Below are 22,323 nucleotides of genomic sequence, written 5' to 3'. Positions count from 1 at the left end.
TGTCAGCGTCATTTTTTAGTTTTTAAAATTCTTGTTTGTATTGTTATGTCCTGTAAGTTTTCTTTATGTCTTTTCACTTGTTTCATAAAAGTCGCAGTTTTGATCCTTTATTTTTCTTTCTTTCAAGCACTCTTTTTGCCACGCTTTCATTTTCCTTAGGGATATTCTGCTGCTCACCATCTTCTATAGCAGTTTTGTTGGGGGTTTTATCATAATCCCTTTTCTGTTCATTTTTATGGGAAATTAGCCTTCTTGAACTTTTAGAAATTGGCTTGGTCTTCTTGTATGTGTATGCTCGTGCTCAAGAAACATAGCTGCTATTTTCGGACGCTTTCTAGGCCTGTGCCCTCTGTACCTTGTATGCTGTGTTCTCCTGTCCCTGGGAGTCTGAACCCGCAGTCTTCACAGGGCCTGGCTGGTCTGTGTGGAGAAATCCTGGGGTGACACCGCTCCCACCATTCAGGCTCTCTGCAGGCTCCTGCTCTCATTGATGACTGATTTCAGCTGCTATTATATCAGTTATTTGGGGGTTCCTCCGGTTTTGGGGATGTCAGCTGCCTGTGGCTCTTTTCTCAAGTTGGGAGCACGCAAGTCTAACAGGTGTTGCTCATCTCCACCTGAGTCCTCAATGGGGTGTATTGGTTACCTGGTTTTGTTGTGAATGTGGGTTTTTGTTGTATAGTTGCCCTGCTTGATTTTATTTGGAGATGCAGAAAATTCTGAATCCTTGGAACTACTATGGCTGCTAATGATTATTTAGTGCTCAAATATGTGCAAGTTGAAAAAAGACAACTCTGTAAAGGGAAATGGAGCTAAACTGAATAGTCAGTCAGATACTTAAAGTGCACTACTGCACTAATGTTGTTCAGCCACTTTATGTTAGACCGGTGCAGGGTTGGGCTTAGCTGGGACTGTAGAAGCATGTGTAGCTCCCTCCCAAGTGGAGCTTTGACATCCAGGCTACTTGCTGTGCTGGTGTGGGGTTGCACCGGGCGTGGGTGCTCAGGGAGTGTACAAGACAGGACTGCTACCCGTGGAGGGCTGGGATGGTTTTAGGAAGGAGACAGCAGTGACCCTGAATGTCGAAGGGTGAGGAGCCATAGGAATCCCAAGCAGAGAAGATGTGAAAGCTGAGCTTGATGTGCGTGGACTGCTGAAGTGGGAGCACTGGTGACGAGTGTCAGAGCCAGGACCAGTGCTGGGAAGCGCGTTGGCCATGCCTTTCAGGATACTGCCAGTGTGGAGGGTAATGGAACAGCAATGGCATATTTGCTCTAGAATAATAATCCTTGCAGCCCAATAGAGAGTAGACTGGTGCAATGGAGGAGAGGCCAGATGAAACAGTGGTGAGAGTGTCAGTCTGCACAGGTTTCAGAGGGGGCCTTCCCTGGGAGGGAGGGAGTGTGGGGGTCACTGAGCCTTATGGAGTTGTGACGGTCACTCACGTCTGATGTTCACAGTGTTTAAGACTGAGATTTTTAGCCCTGACTGCCCGTTAGAATCACTTTGTTGCTTTTAGCACGCCAGGCTTCCCTGTCCTTCAGTATTTCCAAGTTTGCTCAAACTCATATCCGTTGAGTCAGTGATGGCATCCAACCATCTATCCTCTGTCATTCCCTTCTCCTCCTGCTACCCTCAATCTTTCCCAGCATCAAGGTCTTTTCCAGTGAGTTGGCTCTTCGAATTAGGTGGCCAAAGGATTGGAGCTTCAGCATCAGTCCTTCCAGTGAATGTTCAGGGTTGATTTCCTTTAGGATTGACTGTTTTGATCTCCTTATAGTCCAATGGACTCTCAGAGTCTTCTCCAGCACCACAGTTTGAAAGCATCAATTCTTTGGTGCTCAGCTTCTTCATGATCCACCTCTCACATCCATACATGACTACTGGAAAAACCATGGCTTTGACTGTGTGGAATTTTGTCAGGAATGTGATGTCTCTGCTTTTTAATATGTCTAGGTTTGTCATGACTTTCCTTCCAAAGAGCAGGTGTCTTTTAATTTTGTGGCTGCAGTCACCGTCCGCAGTGATTTTGGAGTCCAAGAATATAAAATCTGTCACTATTTCCACTTTTTCCCTATCTGTCTGCTGTGAAGTGTTGGGACCAGATGCCATGATCTTAGTTTTTTGAATGTTGAGTTTTAAGCCAGATTTTTCACTCTCTCACCTTCATCAAGAGGCTTTTTATTTCCTCTTCGCTTTCTGTCATTGCTGCTGCTGCTAAGTCGCTTCAGTCGTGTCCGACTCTGTGCGACCCCAGAGACGGCAGCCCACCAGGGTCCCCCGTCCCTGGGATTCTCCAGGCAAGAACACTGGAGTGGGTTGCCATTTCCTTCTCCAGTGCATGAAAGTGAAAAGTGAAAGTGAAGTTGCTCAGTTGTGTCCGACTCTTAGTGATCCCATGGACTGTAGCCCACCAGGCTCCTCCTTCCATGGGATTTTCCAGGCAAGAGTACTGGAGTGGGGTGCCATTGCCTTCTCCGCTTTCTGTCATTAGAGTGGTTTTATCTTCATATCTGAAGTTGTTGATATTTCTCCCAGCAATCTTGATTCCAGCTGGGGAATCATCCAGCCTGACATTTTGCATGATACAAGATTTTTAAAAGAATACCTGCCATCGCCCTCATCTAGTATTATTTAATTTGTATCAGTTGAGGAGCTGGAAATTGTCAAGCACTTTTGACACTGATCCCAAGTGGGTCTCATCTGTAGCCAGGGCTCAGCATCAAAGACCTCCTGGGTAGTCATGAAGGTAGCATACGGAGTGCTGACGCAGGAGGATGACGCCCCGCAGTGTGCGGTCGGCTGGCTTTGAGGCCCTGTCTCCTGCAGTCAGAACTACACTCACTGTTCACAAGCAAATCCTCAGAAATAGCTACTCATCTCTCCTGTCCATGAGAGTTCCTGACATTTTCATTTGGGGCATTTCTTTAATATTTTTGTGTTACATTTTAAATTTTTAAATGAATTATCAAATTTTTAAATGAATTATAAATGTAAGCATTAAAGCATACAGAATAGAAGATTAGTCCTAGCTTCTTCCCAAGGAGGAAAAAGAGCCAAAGAATAACACATCTCTCAAGATTGCCAGGAGAAATATCAGTAACCTCAGATATGCAGATGACACCATCCTTATGGCAGAAGTGAAGAAGAACTAAAGAGCCTCTTAGTGAAAGTGAAAGAGGAGAGTAAAAAAGTTGGCTTAAAGCTCAACATTCAGAAAACTTAGATCATGGCATCTGGTCCCATTGCTTCATGGCAAATAGATGGGGAAACAGTAGAAACAGTGGTTGGCTGTATTTTTCTGGGCTCCAAAATCACTGCAGATGTTGATTAGAGCCATGAAATTAAAAGACGCTTACTCCTTGGAAGGAAAGTTTTGACCAACCTGGACAGCACATTAAAAAGCAGAGACATTACTTTGCCAACAAAGGTCTGTCTAGTCAAGGCTGGTTTTTTTAGTGGTCATGTATGGATGTGAGAGTTGGACTAAAGAAAGCTGAGCGCTGAAGAATTGATGCTTTTGAACTGTGGTGTTGGAGAAGACTCTTGGGAGTCCTTTGAATGGTCAAGAGATCCAGCCAGTCCATCCTAAAGGAAATCACTCCTGAATATTCATTAGAAGGACTGATGCTGAAGCTGAAATTCCAATACTTTGGCCACCTGATGTGAAGAAGTGACTCATTGGAAAAGATCCTGATGCTAGGAAAGATTGAAGGCGGGAGGAGAAGGGGACGACAGAGGATTGAGATGGTTGGATGACACCACCAACTTAATGGACATGAGTTTGAGTAAACTCCGGGAGTTGGTGATGGACAGGGAGGCCTGGCGTGCTGCAGTCCATGGGGTTGCAAATAGAACTGAACCGAACTGAACACACCCCTCCCCACCCTGCCCTGGAGGTCACCCTTGGGCATTAGTTTTTTCCAGTATTTGCAGGTAACAGTCTGCAGTGAATGACTGTGCACATGCATGTTTTCTTACTGTTGTGTGAGTAAACAGTTTGTGATTTTGTTAGGATTGCCAGGTTCCTCCCCACAGAGGTGCAGCACTTTGCATGCCCATTAGCAGTGGGGCCTCTTTTGCTGTAGCCTCCTCAACAAAATGTTCTGTTATACTTTGGATTATCTGCCACCATGAGATGAGCTCAATACTTTGCAGTACTTAAAGACTGTGATTGAATTGGTGGTGATATTTATTAAAGCATAACTTAAAAAATGTTATATAGTGGTGAAATGTGTCATCATTTGAAGTATTTTCCAAATGACTAAAGACATCTATTATAGGGCTTCCCTGATAGCTCAGTTGGTAAAGAATCCACCTGCAATTCAGGAGACCCTGGTTCGATTCCTGGGTTGGGAAGATGGAAAAGTGCTAGGCTACCCACTCCAGTATTCTTGGTCTTCCCTTGTGGCTCAGCTGGTAAAAAATCCACCTGCAATGCTGGAGACCTGGGTTCGATCCCTGGGTTGGGAAGATCCCCTGGAGAAGGGAAAGTCTACCCACTCCAGTATTCTGGCCTGGAGAATTCCATGGACTGTATAGTCCATGGGTTTGCAGAGAGTCAGACACAAGTAAATGACTTTCACTTTCATGTTATTATAAAATCACAATGGATAAAATACCCATTCAAGAATGGACCAGTGGACGGGTGTTGGTGTAACAACAAATACAGAAGGTTGTCTGTCAGTTTCAGATTGTACACTACACCCTCCTATTAAGAAACTGTCATCGATATAAAATGGAATGTGAATATCCATCATCACCTTAAAGACTTTCTAAAGTAACACCAGTCCATTCTGAAGGAGATCAGCCCTGAGATTTCTTTGGAAGGAGTGATGCTGAAGCTGAAACTCCAGTACTTTGGCCACCTCATGTGAAGAGTTGACTCATTGGAAAAGACTGGTGCTGGGAGGGATTGGGGGCAGGAGGAGAAGGGGACGACAGAGGATGAGATGGCTGGATGGCATCACGGACTTGATGGACGTGAGTCTGAGTGAACTCCGGGAGTTGGTGATGGACAGGGAGGCCTGGCGTGCTGCGATTCATGGGGTCGCAAAGAGTCGGACACGACTGAGCTAAGTAACTCCTCTCCTTTTCAAATAATGTGTGTGGGGAAAAAATATTAAAATAGATTGAAAGTGTCTTCTTGATTCGCCACCCCACCCCCGACCCCTTGGTCGTGAATGTTGGATTTTGTCAAAGGCCTTTTCAGGGTCTATGAATTTAATCTCTGAATTTCCGCCCCACCCCCCTTAGTTTTACTAGTATAGAACTCTTATATAATGGCTTTCCTAATACACCAATTTTTGAAATAAACCACCTTTTCATGGTATATTTGTGTGATGTAGGCCTTTAAAAATGGTGTTAGGCTGTACTGTTTGGAGGAGGCTCTGTCCTGGTCATGGGGAGTCACTATCACATTTAGATGTCAGTGTTACAGTTACTTCTTGAGAAGAGTTTGGAAATCTCCCTTTAATGGTAGAATGCCCTGGAATGACTCATGGAGTACCAAGGCTCTCTGGACATCGATGTTTTGGTGGAATTCCCCTGTGAAATATCTGTGCCTGGTATTTTTTGTGAGATAATTCCGTCCTAACTATCTCTGTTTGCTCTCCAGAAACTGGGCTGTTTAAACTTAATTTCTAATAGAGTCAGTTTCAGTAATCTATATTTCCTTACAAAATTTTCCATTATCTAAGTTATCCCATTTATTTGAATTTGTTCTGTAGTCTCTTATGTTTTCTAATTGTGTGCTAATAGTTGCTTTCTTTCTAATCATTTCCTGTTTTATTTATTTTTGAAATTTGAGCCCTGTGTCTAGCTGTTTTGAAATTTGGATATTCTCTTTTTCTGAATTATATCAAAGGTATGGTTTTGCGTAGTGATTTGCTTTGTATTATTTTGGAGACATAGATTCAGGCAGTTGCCTTTACTTTGGCCACCCAGATGTTTTTCTGTTTGTTTTTCTCATTAGCCTTTTTTGGAGGTGGGGGGAGGGCAGTAGCTTTAGCGATGTAATTCACATACTGTACAATTCACCCTTTAAAAGGTATACTTTAGTGACTTTTTAGTTTAGTCACAGAGCTGTGGGACCATCACCAGTCACTTTATTTAAACATTTCATTACTGTAAAAAGAAATGATGTACTCATTAGCCACTCCTCCCCCATCTCTCCATCCCTCTCTTCCGCCCTGGCCCTCAGCAAATCACCAGTCTACTGTGTCTTATACGTGTTGGTCATTTCTGAAAATCTGGTATAAGAGGAATTGTCTGTGTGTGTGGTCTTTTGTAGTTGGCTTCCTTTAGATAGCATTGTTTTCCAGGTTCCCCATCTTGTAGCACATACCACCACTATGTTCCTTTCTGTTGCAGATAAGAGTTCACTTTATGGATAGACCATATCCATCAGTTGATGGACATTTGGGTTGGTTCCCTTTCTGGCTGTTAACAGATGTTGCTGTGTGGGGGTGTGAATTTCTCTGCATGCACGGATTTTCATTTCTCTTGGGAGTATACCTAGGAGTGGAATTGCTGGTGTTTATTCTTTTTGCAGAAGAGTTTTCCCCTTCTTCCTCCTCCTCGGCTGTTTCGGTAGACTCTGGGGTGCAAGGAGAGGTCATGATGGACCCCTCTCTGGTGGACATGGTCTTCTCGTGGACTGGCTTGTGGGGCACAGAAGCCCCTGTATTATGTTCACACGTATTATGTGAACACGTGGCCCCTGACTCACTGATTCTGGAGCCCTAGGAAAATGTTGGGTGTTTGCTTAGACGACTCTGAGTACTTCCCTTATTTCCTTTGTGTGGCTTTCTTGGAAATTAGGCAGTTTTTAAATAACTTGGAACTATTTTGACTTTTCTCTGTGCTGGACCATCTTTAGTCATTAAGGTAAAGATTTTCAGCTTATTTAGAAGTTATTAATTCATTATAATTTTCTTTAATTAGAAATATAAGTAATTAAAGTTGCTTGATATGGTTAATGGACTTTCTGTTGAATACAGTGTACAAAGACATTGTAGTGTATTACTTCAATAGAGATTCTTAGTGTAAGTGAAGGAAATTGATTTTCACAGCTACTGATATTTTATTATATAAAATAGCTTCTGATGTATATGCTTATTATATGTCATTCTGTGAATTGTTTGCCAGTATTTGTGGTGATCTACTGGGGCACTGCTAGTTCCCTCAAGAAACCTTTTGTTAAGCAAAAAGGAACTGAGAATTTCAGTCTTGAGAATTTTTAAGTGTGTTGTAGTTCTTAACATTGACGTGGTTGGCAGTTTTCTGTTCCACCCAGCATTACATTCATTAGAGCTGTGTTCCCATACCAGGATCTCTCATCCTCATGCCTGTCTGGACAAGTGAGGAGTGTTTTGTGTAGGATTGATTGTAGAGGATGACCTGATAATGACATTTTACTCTCATTGTTACTTCAGGCTCCTGGATTTGGGTTTGGAATTGCAATATCTGGTGGAAGAGATAATCCACATTTCCAGAGCGGGGAAACCTCCATCGTGATTTCAGATGTGCTGAAGGGGGGTCCTGCGGAAGGGCAGCTGCAGTAAGTGTGCTTCTTTCTCCTCGTGGGCACCAGGTCACAGGTACTCTCCTGCCCTCTGCCGCCAGCACGTCATGCTAGTGAGTCCTCTAAAAAATGTGCTTATGCTTATCTGTCATAAATGGAAAGCTAGTTTCACTTACCTTAAGTAGGTCACTGTAAAAAGTAAAGATACTGAAAATAAAACTTGTTACTCAGTTTGGAGTAGAATCTAGCCTTCAGGAGCTGCTCACCAAGAGTCTTACCATTTCTTGTTAAGCAGGGAGATTAGCAAGATTGAAGAGAGGCAAAAAATGCACTTGCAAAAACATGAGTATGATTAGGAGGACTGAAAGAAAACTGGAAGGAGAAAGGCTTTATCTTTAAAGATAAAATAACTTTTCCCAGGCTTATGACCTAGTATCATTGAATGCATGTAACGGTACCAGCAGAAGTCATTTTGTGTGCTGTAGTACCTGATCAGGGTTTCACAGGTGGATCAATTGGTAAAGATTCGGCCTGCAAATGCAGGAGACCCATGTTCGATCCGTGAGTCAGGAAGATCCCCTGGAGATGGGAATGGCAACCCACTCTAGTATTCTTGCCTGGAAAATCCCATGGACAGAGGAGCCTGGCGTGCTATAGTCCAGTGGATTGCAAAGAGTTGGACATGACTTGGCCACTGACCAATAACAGCAGTATACTTGTTCAGTCCTTTCAAGAACCTTTGTATTAATAGCTAAATAATAAATGACCTGTGGTTAGTTACTTGCTAAACATTTCTTGTGGGCGATCTGAAAGAAAATAGTTGTACATTTTAATAATTATTGATCTGAAGATAGATTAATTAGCCCATAATAGGAATATCTTTTTTAAATCCTGTCTTGAAAACACCTTTATAAACTTATCTGTGTGATTTGTCTAACATGTTGTTTTGATCGTTTTTTTTCTTTAGGGAAAATGACCGGGTGGCAATGGTTAATGGCGTCTCCATGGATAATGTTGAGCATGCGTTTGCTGTTCAGCAACTAAGGAAAAGTGGGAAAAACGCAAAAATTGTAAGTGTTTTTTACCTCTAACTTTATAAAGGTACCAGCTGTACTGTTATGTTTTCAGTGTTTGATTTCATTCTTCCCATTTAAGAAAATAAAATCTGGGACAGTAGTTCAAGTTATTTACATATACAGCACCTCTTCTGATACTGGTGGTATGTTTTGTTACTAGTGTGTATTTTCTCAAAGCTCAGATTCCAGGATTTTTTTGATTGTAGAGGAAGGAAGGAATTCCTGGTTAAATAATTACTTCTTTATGGCTTAGTATTTCCTTTTTTAAAAAAAACACTTAAATTAGGTGGAATCTTGACAGATAATCAGTTTAAAGTCTATAGCACAGTTTTTCTGATACAGGATTTGTTTAATGGGTAAATTTTATGTCATCCCTTAAACACATACAATGTTGCTACCTTGTTACTGTGATACAGTTTGAGGAAAGAGGAAAGAGAGTGGTAAGGGTTATTTTGTTAGAGTTGTTCAGGGAACTTTTGTTGTTTTTTTTTTTTTCGTATGTTTGCTAGGCTCTTACTTCATATTTAAGAAGTTTTTTCCCCCCATTTTTCTTGTTTTTAGTAAGAGATAAAGTTCAGTAATCTCTCAGTAACTGGCCTCAAATCACAGTTAAAACTAGGCAGTTGTGACAGAGAATGGATTTAATGTTAAAATCCTACTTTAAAAAAATTATATCTACATAGAGACTTTCCTGGCTGTTCAGTGGTTAAGGACTCTGTGCTTCCACTGCAGGACATGGGTTCAGTCACTGGTCTGAGAACTAGGTGCCCGCACGCGTGTGGCCAAAAAAATAATATACACATACATGTATGTTTCTACATAGAAGAGCACCTTAGCCACTTCGCTGCCTTGTTTCTTCTGCATCTAAACTCTGAAATGCCTGATTGAGGTTCTGTGAGGCCTTGGCTGCTGTGTATGGGGCAGAAGGCAGAGACTGTCCTGCCCTGTCCCTTGAGACCCTTCTGCTTTGCAGCAGACTGGCTGAACCACAGTGGACCCAGCAGAGAGGAGAGAGCTGGAGTGAGGAGGCCTGCCTTGGTATGACCTCTGGGAGCTGTGCTGAGAGCCAGAGGGGGCTTCCTGAGGCTGCCCTCACCCCCAGTCGGAGGTGCGGACACTCTGCAGCAGTGTCCCTGCTTTCCTCACAGTAGTGCTCCCAGGATTCAGTTACCACATTCCAAATGACAGGCAGCTTCTAATGTGCAGGTGTTTTCACAGCTTCCATTGTACTTGTGTTTTTATAGCTGTAACTCTGATGTTGTCTTAAAGTGTGGTTCATGTGCAGACTGGCTTGTTGATGGTAGAGTTTTTTCACAGGTTTTATAACATGAGATTGTAAGTGTTTACAGAAGCAAGTGGCTAATTTTTATAGTTGTTGATTTTTATAAATTGAGTAAGTGTTCTTTGGTTGAGTTCCTGAATAAACTGAATTTTTCCTCCTGTACCTGAAGTTATGGGCTTCAGCTCCAACTTCATTCTTCTGGAATATGGAACTGTTTTGTTTTTTCATGCAGAATGTTTAGTACATGTGCCCCACATCAGTAATACATCCAAGAAAATTGTTATCTGTACTCCAGACTTTCTCACCATAGCAATGATTTGTAAGAAGCAATGATTTTCTGTTATGTATTTGAAACAGCACATGTACAAAGCAACCTGAGTTCTCCTCTCACTGTGCTTGTCTGCATCATTTGGGAAGGTGGAACTCAGGCTAGGCAAGTATTTTTGCTCTTCAGGGAGAAGCTGTAGAGGGTTGGGTGGAATTCTGTTCAGTCACCAAAGGGTAGTTGTTCAGTTCTGCATCTAAAGAGAGTGGATCATGTCATCTGTTGATGCCAAGTTTTTCATCACCGTTTGAGGATAAAGCCATAGTATCTTAGAATGTGGCCTTTCATTGTAGGATGTCTTTACCTCCAGCCATAACAAGAACCTCAGATCTTATATTTGCTCCCCACCCTTGCCCAGTTCTGAGTAACTGGCTCCTTCCCTCCTGCTTTCTGATCTACTAGTCTTCCTCTTCCCTGTTCTCTTACATATTTATGGTTGTCAATTTATATCTTTCCATAAACTAAGACCCCTCCCTGGATATTAGGCTCAGTACATTTCTTTTCCATTGAATTAAAATCTTAGAACTCCTTTGACAATAGAACGACCATAAATATGCTTAATTTTGTTTAACAGTATGTGAAGAGAAGATAGAAAAAGTTTTTATAGCATACTGAACATGTGTAATTTCTACTAAAATTCTGAACATAACAAAAAAAAGCATTATGAGGTGAATGGGCAGAAACTTTGCAGAGATGAGCTATCTGAACGCTCAAGTGTGTGTGAAGGCATGGCTGTGTGGTGTCTCAGTGTATGCACACCTCACCCTTCCTCCCCCGCTTGCTCACGGGCATTTAAGTGTCCAGCTCCCACAGGTATTATTTAAAAGTTGTGTTGAGGATCACCATTTTGTACCTGCTTATTCAGTTCCTTTTCTTGGGAGTGGCTTTTTGGAGTCAGGTGGCATGAATGACTTGAGGTACATGGGTTGCTCTTTTGCCAGTCAGAGAACCAGTAAGGTTTTGAGAGAGTGCAGTTTCATCAGCCCTTGACGTCTCTGCCAGACTGACGGACTGAAGGTATGTCAGCTGAGGAGCCTTCCCTCCTTTCCTGGCTGTGCCTGATCTTCACTGCTGCGCGGGCTTTTCCCTGGTCGGGGCGAGTGGAAGCTCCTCTCTGGTTGTGGTGCACAGGCCTCTCATTGCAGTGGCTTCTCTTGTTGTGTCAAATGAGCATTTTTAAATTACAGGTGGATTTGGTTTCCACATGGTGTGTCTACTTCCCATGATGTTTCTTTGCCTGTTCCTATCCTTTGCCCTTCCATTGTGATGCTGTCACACTAGTGTTTCTATATTAAGGTGATTAGCCTTTTGTTGTATATACAGCATACATTGTTTTTCCAGTTATTTTTTGAGTGTGTGTAAGTGTATGGTATTTTTGGTTTGTTTTTCTGTCACCTTGTTTCATCATGGAAATGTTTTCATTTTTATCCTGTCATATCTGTCAGCCTTTTACTTGACTCTGCCTTTGGTGCTTACAAAAGTCTAAGTGTTTGGTGCTTAGCAGAGTTATGAGTGTGTATCTTGTGTTTTATTCTGGTACCTATGTAATTTCATTATTTTATTTTATATTTGAATCTTTTATTCAGGTAAGCTGTTTTGAAGTAAGCATTTTCCCCCAAGTTTTGTGTCAAAATTTTCAAAGTTGGGACTTCCTGGAAGTTCAGTGATTAAGGCTTGTTAGCCTTCCAGTGCAAGGGGTGAGGAAGGGAGGGGTCAGTCCTTGGTCAGGGAGCTAAGATGCCACATGCCTCGAAGCCATGAAACCAAATCATAAAACAGAAGCAAGACTGTAACAAATTCAGTAAAGATTTTAAAAGTGGTCCTCATCCAAAAAAAAAAAAAAACCACCTGTGAAAATATTTGTGTTAAAATCCGGAATGATCAGCAAGCAAGCCTTTGTGGGTTCATTCGTAGTATAAATGGAGAATCATAGCAGGATTGGATATTTTTCAGTGAGTTAAACATTTACTGGGTGCAGACACTTCTCAGGAAACTTGAATTTCAGCAGGCTCCATGGGGAGGTACACACAGTCGTCAGCATAATGCGCATAACCAGAGATGGAGAGGGCTTCAGGCACAGATTTCAGAGAAGTAGTGGTGTACACTCACTCTCCTGGGGGAGTGATAGGGAAAGCTTTGAGGACTCCATTGGTTACTTTGTTTTTGTTTGTACTGTGTGTGTGCACCTGCTCTGTAACTTCAGTCCTGTCCAACTCTTTGTGACCCTATGGACTGTAGCCCACCAGGTTCCTCTGTCCATGGGATTCTCCGAGCATGCATACTAGTGTGGGTTGCCATGGCCTCTAGGGGATCTGTTTGACCTACAGTTTGAACCTGCATCTCCTGTATTGCAGGCAGATTCTTTACCCACTGAACCACCTGGGAAGCCCTGTTTATATCTTATTATTGTTGTTGTTCAGTTGCTAAGTTGTGTCTGACCCTTTGCTACCCCATGGATTGTAGCACACTAGGCTTTCCTGTCCTTCGCCATCTCCCAGAGTTTGCTCAAACTCATGTCCATCCAGTCGATGATGCCATCCAACCATCTCACCCTCTGCCACCCTCTTTTCTTCCTGCCTTCAATCTTTCCCAGCATCACAGTCTTTTCTAGTGAGTCAGCTCCTCACATCAGGTAGCAAAAGTATTGGAGTTTCAGTATCACTCCTTTCAATGAATATTAAGGGTTGATTTCCTTTAGGATTGACTGATTTGATCTCCTTGGTTTCCAAGGGACTCTTGAGTCTTCTCCAGTACCACAGTGTAAAAGCATCAGTTCTTTGGTGCTCAGTCTTGTTTATGGTCCAACTTGCACATCCACACATGACTACTGGAAAAACCATATCTTTGACAATATGGACCTTTGTCTGCAAGGTGACATCTCTGCTTTTTAATAATGCTATCTAGGTTTTCCATAGCTTTTCTTCCAAGGAGCAAAGGTTTTTAAATTTCAAGGCTGCAGTCACCATCTACAGTGATTTTGGAGCCCAAGAAAATAAAATCTGTTACTATTTCCATTTTTCCCCATCTATTTGCCATGAAATGATGGGACTGGATGCCATGATCTCAGTTTTTTGAATGTTGAGTTTTAAGCCAATTTTTCCACTCTCCTATTTTTCCTCTCCTCATCAAGAGGCTCTTTAGTTCTTCACTTTGTGTCATTAATGTGGTGTCATCTGCATATCTAAGGTTGTTGATATTTCTCCCAGCAATCTTGATTCGATTATACCTTACTAGGGAGCAGTTGAAGATCAAAGTGCTAACAGAATAGCTTCTAATACCAAATGTAGAAGATGGAAATAGAGGTGAAACTCAGGGAGGCAGTTAGGGGGGTGCCTTACAGGGAATGTGGCCGAGAAGGGCTCAGCAGGGCGGTACTGGGAGCAGCAGCACTGGCAGCCTTTCCTGTGTTCAGCACAGGCCTCGGCTGCCTGTCCTTTCCACATGCTAGTGTCTTGCTCCTTGCTGACCTTCAGCTTCAATGTTATTCCCTCCAAGAGGCCTTCTTTGATCACTCTTAGTGGTCAGAAGGTATGGTATTAAGTGTGGAGCAGCCCTTTGAACAAAGTTAGTCACAAAAAGAAGAGAAAAGATGATGACTTGGAAATGAGTAGCACACGCATATGCCAGTTAGTAGGCAGAGGACAAGCTGGAGGTAAATAGGGTGGTACGTGGGGCAGGGGGTGGTAAATGATGAGGAAAGGTCATGCAGGAGGGGAGGGATAAGATTAAGCTCCTCTGAAAGGGTGTTGCTCGTAAGGAGGAGGATGGACTTGTCTTTGAGACCAGGAAGGAAGACTGAATAAATGAGATATTGAAAACATGTAGGAGTGGAGGGGATGTGAAGTGACTGATCTCTGCAAATCAGCCCAGATGAATGACATCTCAGAGAACACTTTGGGGCACCCTTGTTAGTTGATTCCACAGAATCTAAGGCAGCCAGAGGTAGATGAGAGGATTGCCAAAGAAATGAAAGGATTCTTTGAAGTAAGATGAATTTGTAGATGATGACGTCATCACAGAGTGGGGGGATGCAGCCACCCAAAGGGGGCCTAGCACAGGATCAGGGTTTGTCCTGGCACATGGCCAGCCTTATTGAGACACAGGTGACAGCCAGCACTGTGCAGGTTGAAGGGGTGCAGCCGGCTGATGTGGCTTCATGGAACAATGACCATGGTATGTGTAGTGAGCATCCATCACCTCATAGAGATACAAAATTAAAGAAATAGAAAAAGTTTTTTTTCCTTTGAAGTGAAAACTCTTATGATTTAGTCTTATCAGGTTTAATTATATTTGTTATGGTCTCCATGACACCTCTACTACTCATTTATCTTATAAAGGGAAGCTTAACACTCTGATTTTCTTCATCTAGTCCCCCATCCCCGCCACCTCTATAACCACAAGTCTGACCTCTATTTCTATAAATTTGTTTTTGGAGTATAATTGACCTACAACACTGTGTTCAGTTAAGTTCAGTTCAGTCGCTCAGTCATGTCCGACTCTTTGCGACTCCATGAATGGCAGCATGCCAGGCCTCCCTGTCCATCACCATCTCCCGGAGTTCACTCAGACTCCCGTCCATCAAGTCCGTGATGCCATCCAGCCATCTCATCCTCTGTCGTACCCTTCTCCTCCTGCCCCCAATCCCTCCCAGCATCAGAGTCTTTTCCAATGAGTCAACTCTTCGCATGAGGTGGCCAAAGTACTGGAGTTTCAGCTTCAGCATCATTCCTTCCAAAGAAATCCCAGGGTTGATCTCCTTCAGAATGGACTGGTTGGATCTCCGTGCAGTCCAAGGGACTCTCAAGAGTCTTCTCCAACACCACAGTTCAGAAGCATCAATTCTTCGGCACTCAGCCTTCTTCACAGTCCAACTCTCACATCCATACATGACCACAGGAAAAACCATAGCCTTGACTAGACGGACGTTAGTCGGCAATGTCTCTGCTTTTGAATATGCTGTCTAGGCTAGTTTAACAACACGGTGATTGTGTATTTCTCTGCCTTTCAAAGTCACCAGGGTAAGTCTAGCTGCGTTATGTCTGCACAAAGGTATTGCACAGTTACTGTGTTCCCCACACCGTACATTTCACACCCACGGCCCACTTATTTTGCAACTGGAAGTTTGTGCCTGTTGCTTTCTCTCTTCTGTCTCTCTCCTCCTCTGGCAACCACCCATTTCTGCTCTGTATCTGTAGCTCCATCTTTATCTTGTTAGGGTTGCTCATCTGTTTTTGTAGATTCCACATATTACTGCACTTAACATAATGCCCTCCAGGTCCATTCATGTTCTTGCGAATGGCACATTATTATTCTTTTTCATGGCTAAGTAGTATTCATGTGTGTGTGTGTATCAAATCTTCTTCATCAATTAATCTATTGATGGACACTTGCATTGCCTCTGTTTCTTAGATATTATAAATAATGCTGCAGTGAACATAGGAGTGCAAATGTCTTCTCTCTTTTCTTACTTTTTTTTGGCCTTGTGGCATGTGGGATCTTAGTTACCCAGCCGCAATTGAACTTGAGCCTCCTGGTGTGGAAGGTGGAGCCCTAACCACTGGACCAAAAGGGGGTTTCCATAAACGTCTTTTCTGTTTAGTGTTTTTGTTTTCTTTGGATAAATAGGAGTGGAATTTGCTGGATCATATGGTAGTTCTATTTTTAATTTTTTGAGATGGGCTATGCTGTTTTCTGCCATGGCTGCACCAGGTTACATTCCCACTAGCAGACCACAAGTATTTCCCTTTGCTCCACACTCAGCACATCTCCCTCATCAACGCTTGTCATTTGCCTTTGTTTTTTTAATAATTGCTGTTCTAACAGGTGGGAGGCAATATCTCATTGTGGTTTTGATTGGCATTTCCTGAATATTAGTAATATCGAGCATGTTTTCATGCGCCTGTTAGCCATCTGTATGTCGTCTTCGGAAAGATATCTATTCGGATCCTCTGCCCAGTTTTCAATCGAGTTACTGATTTATGTATTTGTTGATACTGAGTTTTGTAAGTTCTTGGTATATTTTGGATATTAACCCTTTGTGGGTCATGTCATTTGCAAATATCTTCTCCCATTTTCTCAGCAGCCTTTCCGTTTTGATGATTGTTTACTTCACTGTGTAAAAGCTTTTTAGTTGGATGTAGTTCCATTTGTTTATTTTTGTTTTTCTTTCTCTTGCCTGAGGAGGCAGATCCATGTACCGCCTGTGTTTTCTTCTAGGACTTTTATGGGTTCAGATCTTACATTTAAATCTTACATCCATTTTGAGTTTATTTTTTGTGTGTGGTGTGAAAGAGTAGTCCAGTGGAATTCTTGTACATGTAGCTGTCCTGTTTTCTCAGCACCATTTATTTAGGAGGCTATATATTCTTGCCTCTTTTGTCAAGGATGAATCACCCTTGTAAGTCTGGATTCTTCATCTGGGCTTCCTGTTCTGTTCTAGTGATTTATGTGCCTGTCTTGGTGGTAATACCATGCTGTTTTGATGGCTGTAACCATGTAGTGTAGTTTGAGATCTGGATATGTACATGTTGCCTCCAGCTTTATTCTTCATTTTCAGGATTATTTCTGGGTTTGTTTGTTTTTCTATTCAGTCTTTTGTTTTTCCATACACATTTTAGAGTTACTTGTTCTGTGGAAAATGCCACTGGTATTTTGAGAGGAATTGGATTGGATATGTAGATTGCTTTGGGTGGTGTGGTTGTGTTCACATTATTTCTTCCAGCCCATGAACTTGTAGCTTTCCATCTTTGCCTCTTGTCTTCAGTTTCTTGCATCTGTGTCTTTCTATTTTCCAAATATAGGTCTTTTATCTCCTTAGTTAGATTGTCTCCCAGGAATTTTATTTTCTGATGTAATTTATAAATGGGATTGTTTTCTTAATTTCTCCTTCTGATAGTTTGTTGTTATTGTATAGAAACGCAACAGATTTCTGTGTATTAGTTCTTTATTCTGCAACTTTGCTGAACTTATTGACGAGCTCTGCTAGTTTATTGGTGGTGTCTTTAGGATTTTCTTTGTGGTATGTCATCCTCACACATCAACAGTTGTCCTTCTTCCTTTCCAGTTTGGACTTCTTTGTCTTGTCTGATTGCTGGAGCTAGGACTTCCAATAGTACTTTGAGTGAAAGAGTGACAGTGGGGATCCTTGTCTTAGAGAAAATGCTCTCAGCTTTACACCACTGAATATGATGTTAGCTGTGAGCTTATATATGACCTACCTTTTTCATGTTCCCTCTATATGCACTTAGTTTTTCTTTTTTTTTCAATCATACATGGATGTCAAATTTTGTTAAAAAGCTCCATGGCCGGGGGTCCTGGTGTCAGCCTGCTGGTGGACGGAGTCAGGATCCTGTGTGTCCAGGACTAGTGCCCAGGGTAGGCAGGCTGGTCCTGGGGTCGCTGGCCACAAGGCCCTGGAGGTACGGGGACTGGTGCTGGCCTTCTGGGGCGGCTAGGTCCTGACTCAGCAGGTTCAGGGCTGTGGGGTCCTGGGGCTGCAGAAAATCATTTAAATACCCAAACCTGACATCTCGTCAAACTTGGGAAGAAGGCTGTTGAAACTAGGAGGGAGTTGATGGATTTAGGAGAACAGGAGGGCATGGAGGAGTCAGAAACAAGATGGACGGGTAAGAGTTTTAGTAGATGATGGTGTCAGAAGTAGAAGACAAGGAGTGTTCCCCAAGGAGATCTTGCAGATCTCTGACGAGAGCAAGTGTACACAGTGTGGGGAGTCAGGCCAGGGAGGAGGCGGCCCCTTTGTGAGCAGACAGTGCACACAGACCTTGATCTTCAGAAAGTGAGGGAAAGAAATGGACAGGAAAACTTAATCAGCACCAGAGCCAGCCAGGAGAAAAAGCCAAAAGACGTTCACACCTGGACCAGAAGTTACATATTTTGGAGAGAGAATCTGAGAGCAGTTTATATTGATAAAGTATCGTGAAGTTTTTAGCTCCAGCATACTCGTCCAGTGTTAGTGTGGAGGTGCAGTGAATTTGCCTCGTAGAGTTCCCACAGGACACTTGTGGTCCTTGGTACTGATGGATTCTGAAGCTTGTAAGGAATGGAGTTGAGCCTGCAGTGGTTTGGTAGCTCTGCAGGATGCTCAGTGATAAGGGTACAGCACTCCCGCCTTTATTCAGACCACTGGCAGTTACTAGTTCCCCTTTAAGTTTGTGATTATTAAACGTAGAAGATGTTCTGAATTAAGTAAAAACTTTATTAGCCCTCGATTCCAATGTGCTTCTTAACCAGATCCTTTACCAGTAAAGCAGAAAAGAACCTGTATGGAAATGTATTTCTTAGTAATTGGTTATATTTGCCTATTATATTTGTTATTCATAATTAATATGAGACCAGAAAAATGTGGTTTTCCTCTCCGAAGAACTGAAGGTGCATCCGTCAACTCATACCATCTCCTTTCTTATTTATAGACCATTCGAAGGAAGAAGAAAGTTCAGATCCCAGTAAGTCGTCCTGATCCTGAACCTGTGTCTGAGAATGAACAGGACAGTTATGACGAGGAGGCACACGACCCGAGAAGTGGTCGTGGGCCCCTGGCACACAGGAGGAGTGAGAAGAGCTGGGGCCGAGATAGGAGTGTCAGTCGGGAGAGGAGTCTGTCGCCGCGGTCCGACAGGCGGTCTGTGGCCTCCAGTCAGCCTGCCAGACCCACCAAAGTCACCCTGGTGAAGTCTCGGAAGAATGAAGGTATTTCCGCCAACCTAGCCTTTTCGCATGAGAATTTTAGAGAAGTAAATTTGCGGTCTCTTGACATCTTTGCTCTGTTGTCTTTTGTTACCTTTGTTGTTGTGTCCTTGTGCTTGAAAGCACATCCTGTTACTGCAGGCCTCAGGGCTCGTCGGTTTCCTCCTCTTTCTTGTTGTAGCAGATAGCGTGTCCAGTAGGGGTGCTAGGTTAGCTCTGTGAGTAGGAGGTGCCCTGCCGTCCCTGCCTCGGTTGCAGTGCTGCGTTGACTTCGTGGTCAGGCTCGGGCTGGGCTTAGTCGTGGCTGCATCCGCATCCCGGCAGAGAGTGCTGGCTAGGAAGGGAGGGCAGCTTGCTGCCCCAGATGGAGAGCTGGGATGCTCCTCTATAAAGAAAGAACACAGTTGTCAAAACTCTGTGGCTGCAGCCTGGCTGCCTGCCCTCAGGTAGTCACAGCCCATACCAGATGAGTCTGGTGGTGGCCATACCAGCCCTGCTATGGATGTGTCTCTCCCACACAGGAAAGCACTGGTGATGACAGCTTTGACGAAAAGGCGCAATAGTCTCTCCAGCTTGGTTTTGATTTGCTTTCCCGAAACCTGACGCATCCCCTCCTCACGACTCCCGCCCCCTTGTCCACAGGACTCCATAGAACGGTCTGTGTTCAGAACTGGTGCTTCTCGTTCGCCACCCACGCTTCAGCCCCCTCTCTGTACCTGCTCCCAGAACTAGTCAGTGCCCCCCGCTTCAGTGTCTGGTGGGTGCTCTGGTGTCTGCCCCGGGACCTGGTCGCACGAATCCGGCAGGAGTTCCCAGTCTGCATCTTGTCCCTTCAGCACCATTTCACAGTTCACCACTCCGGTTCTCATGTTCTCTCTTGGCTTCTGCGGTGCTGTGGGTGTCAGGGCTTCCCCCCCTTCTGTATCCTTGGCAAGCTCATTATACTCACCGTAGCTTCCAGTGTTTTGTGAATTCTCTCCTGGGGTGTTGAGGAGCTCTCATGATGGTGCAGCTCCTTCCCCACGCCTGTGTGCACCACAGGGTCCCGGCTGGCTCAGACTGGTTCACTGACGCGTCCTCCGTCGCCCTCAGACTCAGCACATCTCCAGCGAAACTCCCGTGTCCCTCTTGGAATGTTTCCTCGTGTTTCTTACACAGCAGCGCATCAATTGTCCTTCTGCACCTGGTGTCTCAGGCCAGCCATGCTCACTGTGGCGTGATGACCTGCGCTGCCATCTCCACTCAGCTTCCCTGTGTCTGCTGAGTCCACAGCCACCCTGCTGTCCTGCTCCTCCCTTCTCCACCCCCGCCCCTCATCCGGGCCACCAGCACCTTCTCTTCGCCCATCGTTGCTGACGTGTGATAAACAGTATGTGTTCGTGTGTATATCCGAAGTGTTCAGTGTGATGCCTGAGGTGCGTACACACTAGAGAAGGACCACTGCTGTCAAGTTAACCCACGTGGGTTTTGGCAGCGGGGTGGTGGGGCTCGCTGAGGAGCACCACACTGCCCTTTCTTAACTGGACTGGCTCACCCTCGTGAGCTCGTCTCTGGGGCTCCTGTGGTTTCTGCTCCTTGGGTTATAGGGCCTCTGGGGCGCTGCTGTGTCTGACTCTTCCTACACTTCAGTTTAGTTCAGTTCAGTCGCTCAGTCGTGTCTGACTCTTTGCAACGCCATGAATTGCAGCACGCCAGGCCTCCCTGTCCATCACCATCTCCCGGAGTTCACTCAGACTCCTGTCCGTCGAGTCTGTGATGCCATCCAGCCATCTCATCCTCTGTCGTACCCTTCTCCTCCTGCCCCCAATCCCTCCCAGCATCAGAGTCTTTTCCAATGAGTCAACTCTTCGCATGAGGTGGCCAAAGTACTGGAGTTTCAGCTTCAGCATCATTCCTTCCAAAGAAATCCCAGGGTTGATCTCCTCCAGAATGGACTGGTTGGATCTCCTTGCAGTCCAAGGGACTCTCAAGAGTCTTCTCCAACACCACAGTTCAAAAGCATCAATTCATCGGTGCTCAGCCTTCTTCACAGTCCAACTCTCACATCCATACATGACCACTGGAAAAACCATAGCCTTGACTAGACGGACCTTAGTTGGCAAGGTAATGTCTCTGCTTTTGAATATACTATCTAGGTTGGTCATAACTTTTCTTCCAAGGAGTAAGCGTCTTTTAATTTCATGGCTGCAGTCACCATCTGCAGTGATTTTGGAGCCCCCAAAAATAAAGTCTGACACTGTTTCTATTGTTTCTCCATCTATTTGCCGTGAAGTGATAGGACCGGATGCCATGATCTTCGTTTTCTGAATATTGAGCTTTAAGCCAACTCTTTTGCTCTCCCCTTTCACTTTCATCAAGAGGCTTTTTAGCTCCTCTTCACTTTCTGCTATAAGGGTGGTGTCATCTGCATATCTGAGGTTATTGATATTTCTCCCGGCACTCTTGATTCCAGCTTGTGCTTCTTCCAGTCCAGTATTTCTCATGATGTACTCTGCATAGACGTTAAATAAGCAGGGTGACAATATACGTACTCCTTTTCCTGTTTGGAACCAGTCTGTTGTTCCATGTCCAGTTCTAACTGTTGCTTCCTGACCTGCATACAGATTTCTCAAGAGGCAGGGTAGGTGGTCTGGTATTCCCATCTCTGTCAGAATTTTCCACAGTTTATTGTGATCCACACAATCAAAGGCTTTGGCATAGTCAACAAAGCAGAAATAGATGTTTTTCTGGAACTCTCTTGCTTTTTCCATGATCCAGCGGATGTTGGCAATTTGATCTCTGGTTCCTCTGCCTTTTCTAAAACCAGCTTGAACATCGGGGATTCACGGTTCACGTATTGCTGAAGCCTGGCTTGGACTTAGGCTTCATCAAACCTGCCTCGTCTTCCTTCATGCCTTCTGCTGTGTCTGTTTTTAGGCATTCTGTCTGTGCCACTGCCCCACCACACAACCTCACTTTTCAGCTTTAGTGGCAGTGTTTCTTAGATGGAGCGTTAACTTGGTTGCTTCTCGGGGCCGAGAGGGAGGTGCCCTCTGTGACCCGCCCCCCCCCCCCATCCCCCCACCCCTCCCCGGGCACAGAGGGCTGTACTACCCGCTCTGAGCTCCACTGAAACTGGACTGCGGTGACGTCCTTTCCCTGCTGCCAGAGCGCGGGGCTGCCTCTTGCTTGCTGCTTTTCCCTGGAGAGCCTGCGACCTCATTCATATTTACCAGAGAAATACTTGAGATAAATGATACTTTCATATACAGGGAATATTTCAGAGTCATATCTGTATTGGCAGTTTATAATTTTTAAATCCTAAATAAGGGCAGGCTTTTAATCAACACTTTATTTCTGAGATACGATGACTGTTTCTGAAGCACCGAGTGGACTGCGTAGATTCTGTAAAGTCTTTTTTTTTTTGGTCCCA

At 44.0% G+C, this 22,323-nt stretch overlaps 1 protein-coding gene across 6 annotated transcripts in view; it reads left to right on the top strand.

Moving 5' to 3' along the window:
* TJP1 (tight junction protein 1) overlaps positions 1-22,323 on the top strand; it is a 113,263-nt gene that overhangs the window by 45,598 nt on the left and 45,342 nt on the right. For all 6 annotated transcript variants that reach the window (XM_069559613.1, XM_069559612.1, XM_069559611.1 and 3 more), the window contains exons 3-5: positions 7,437-7,561; positions 8,493-8,595; positions 18,638-18,914. In XM_069559613.1, coding sequence (XP_069415714.1) covers positions 7,437-7,561; positions 8,493-8,595; positions 18,638-18,914 — 505 coding nt within the window. The remainder of the gene's footprint in view (positions 1-7,436; positions 7,562-8,492; positions 8,596-18,637; positions 18,915-22,323) is intronic.

The sequence above is a fragment of the Ovis canadensis genome, chromosome 18 (genome assembly GCF_042477335.2).
Source record: "Ovis canadensis isolate MfBH-ARS-UI-01 breed Bighorn chromosome 18, ARS-UI_OviCan_v2, whole genome shotgun sequence".
In the NCBI taxonomy this organism is placed as follows: Eukaryota; Metazoa; Chordata; class Mammalia; order Artiodactyla; family Bovidae; genus Ovis; species Ovis canadensis.
Note: the sequence above shows the minus strand (reverse complement) of the source record. Positions and strands in the feature narration are given on the sequence as shown.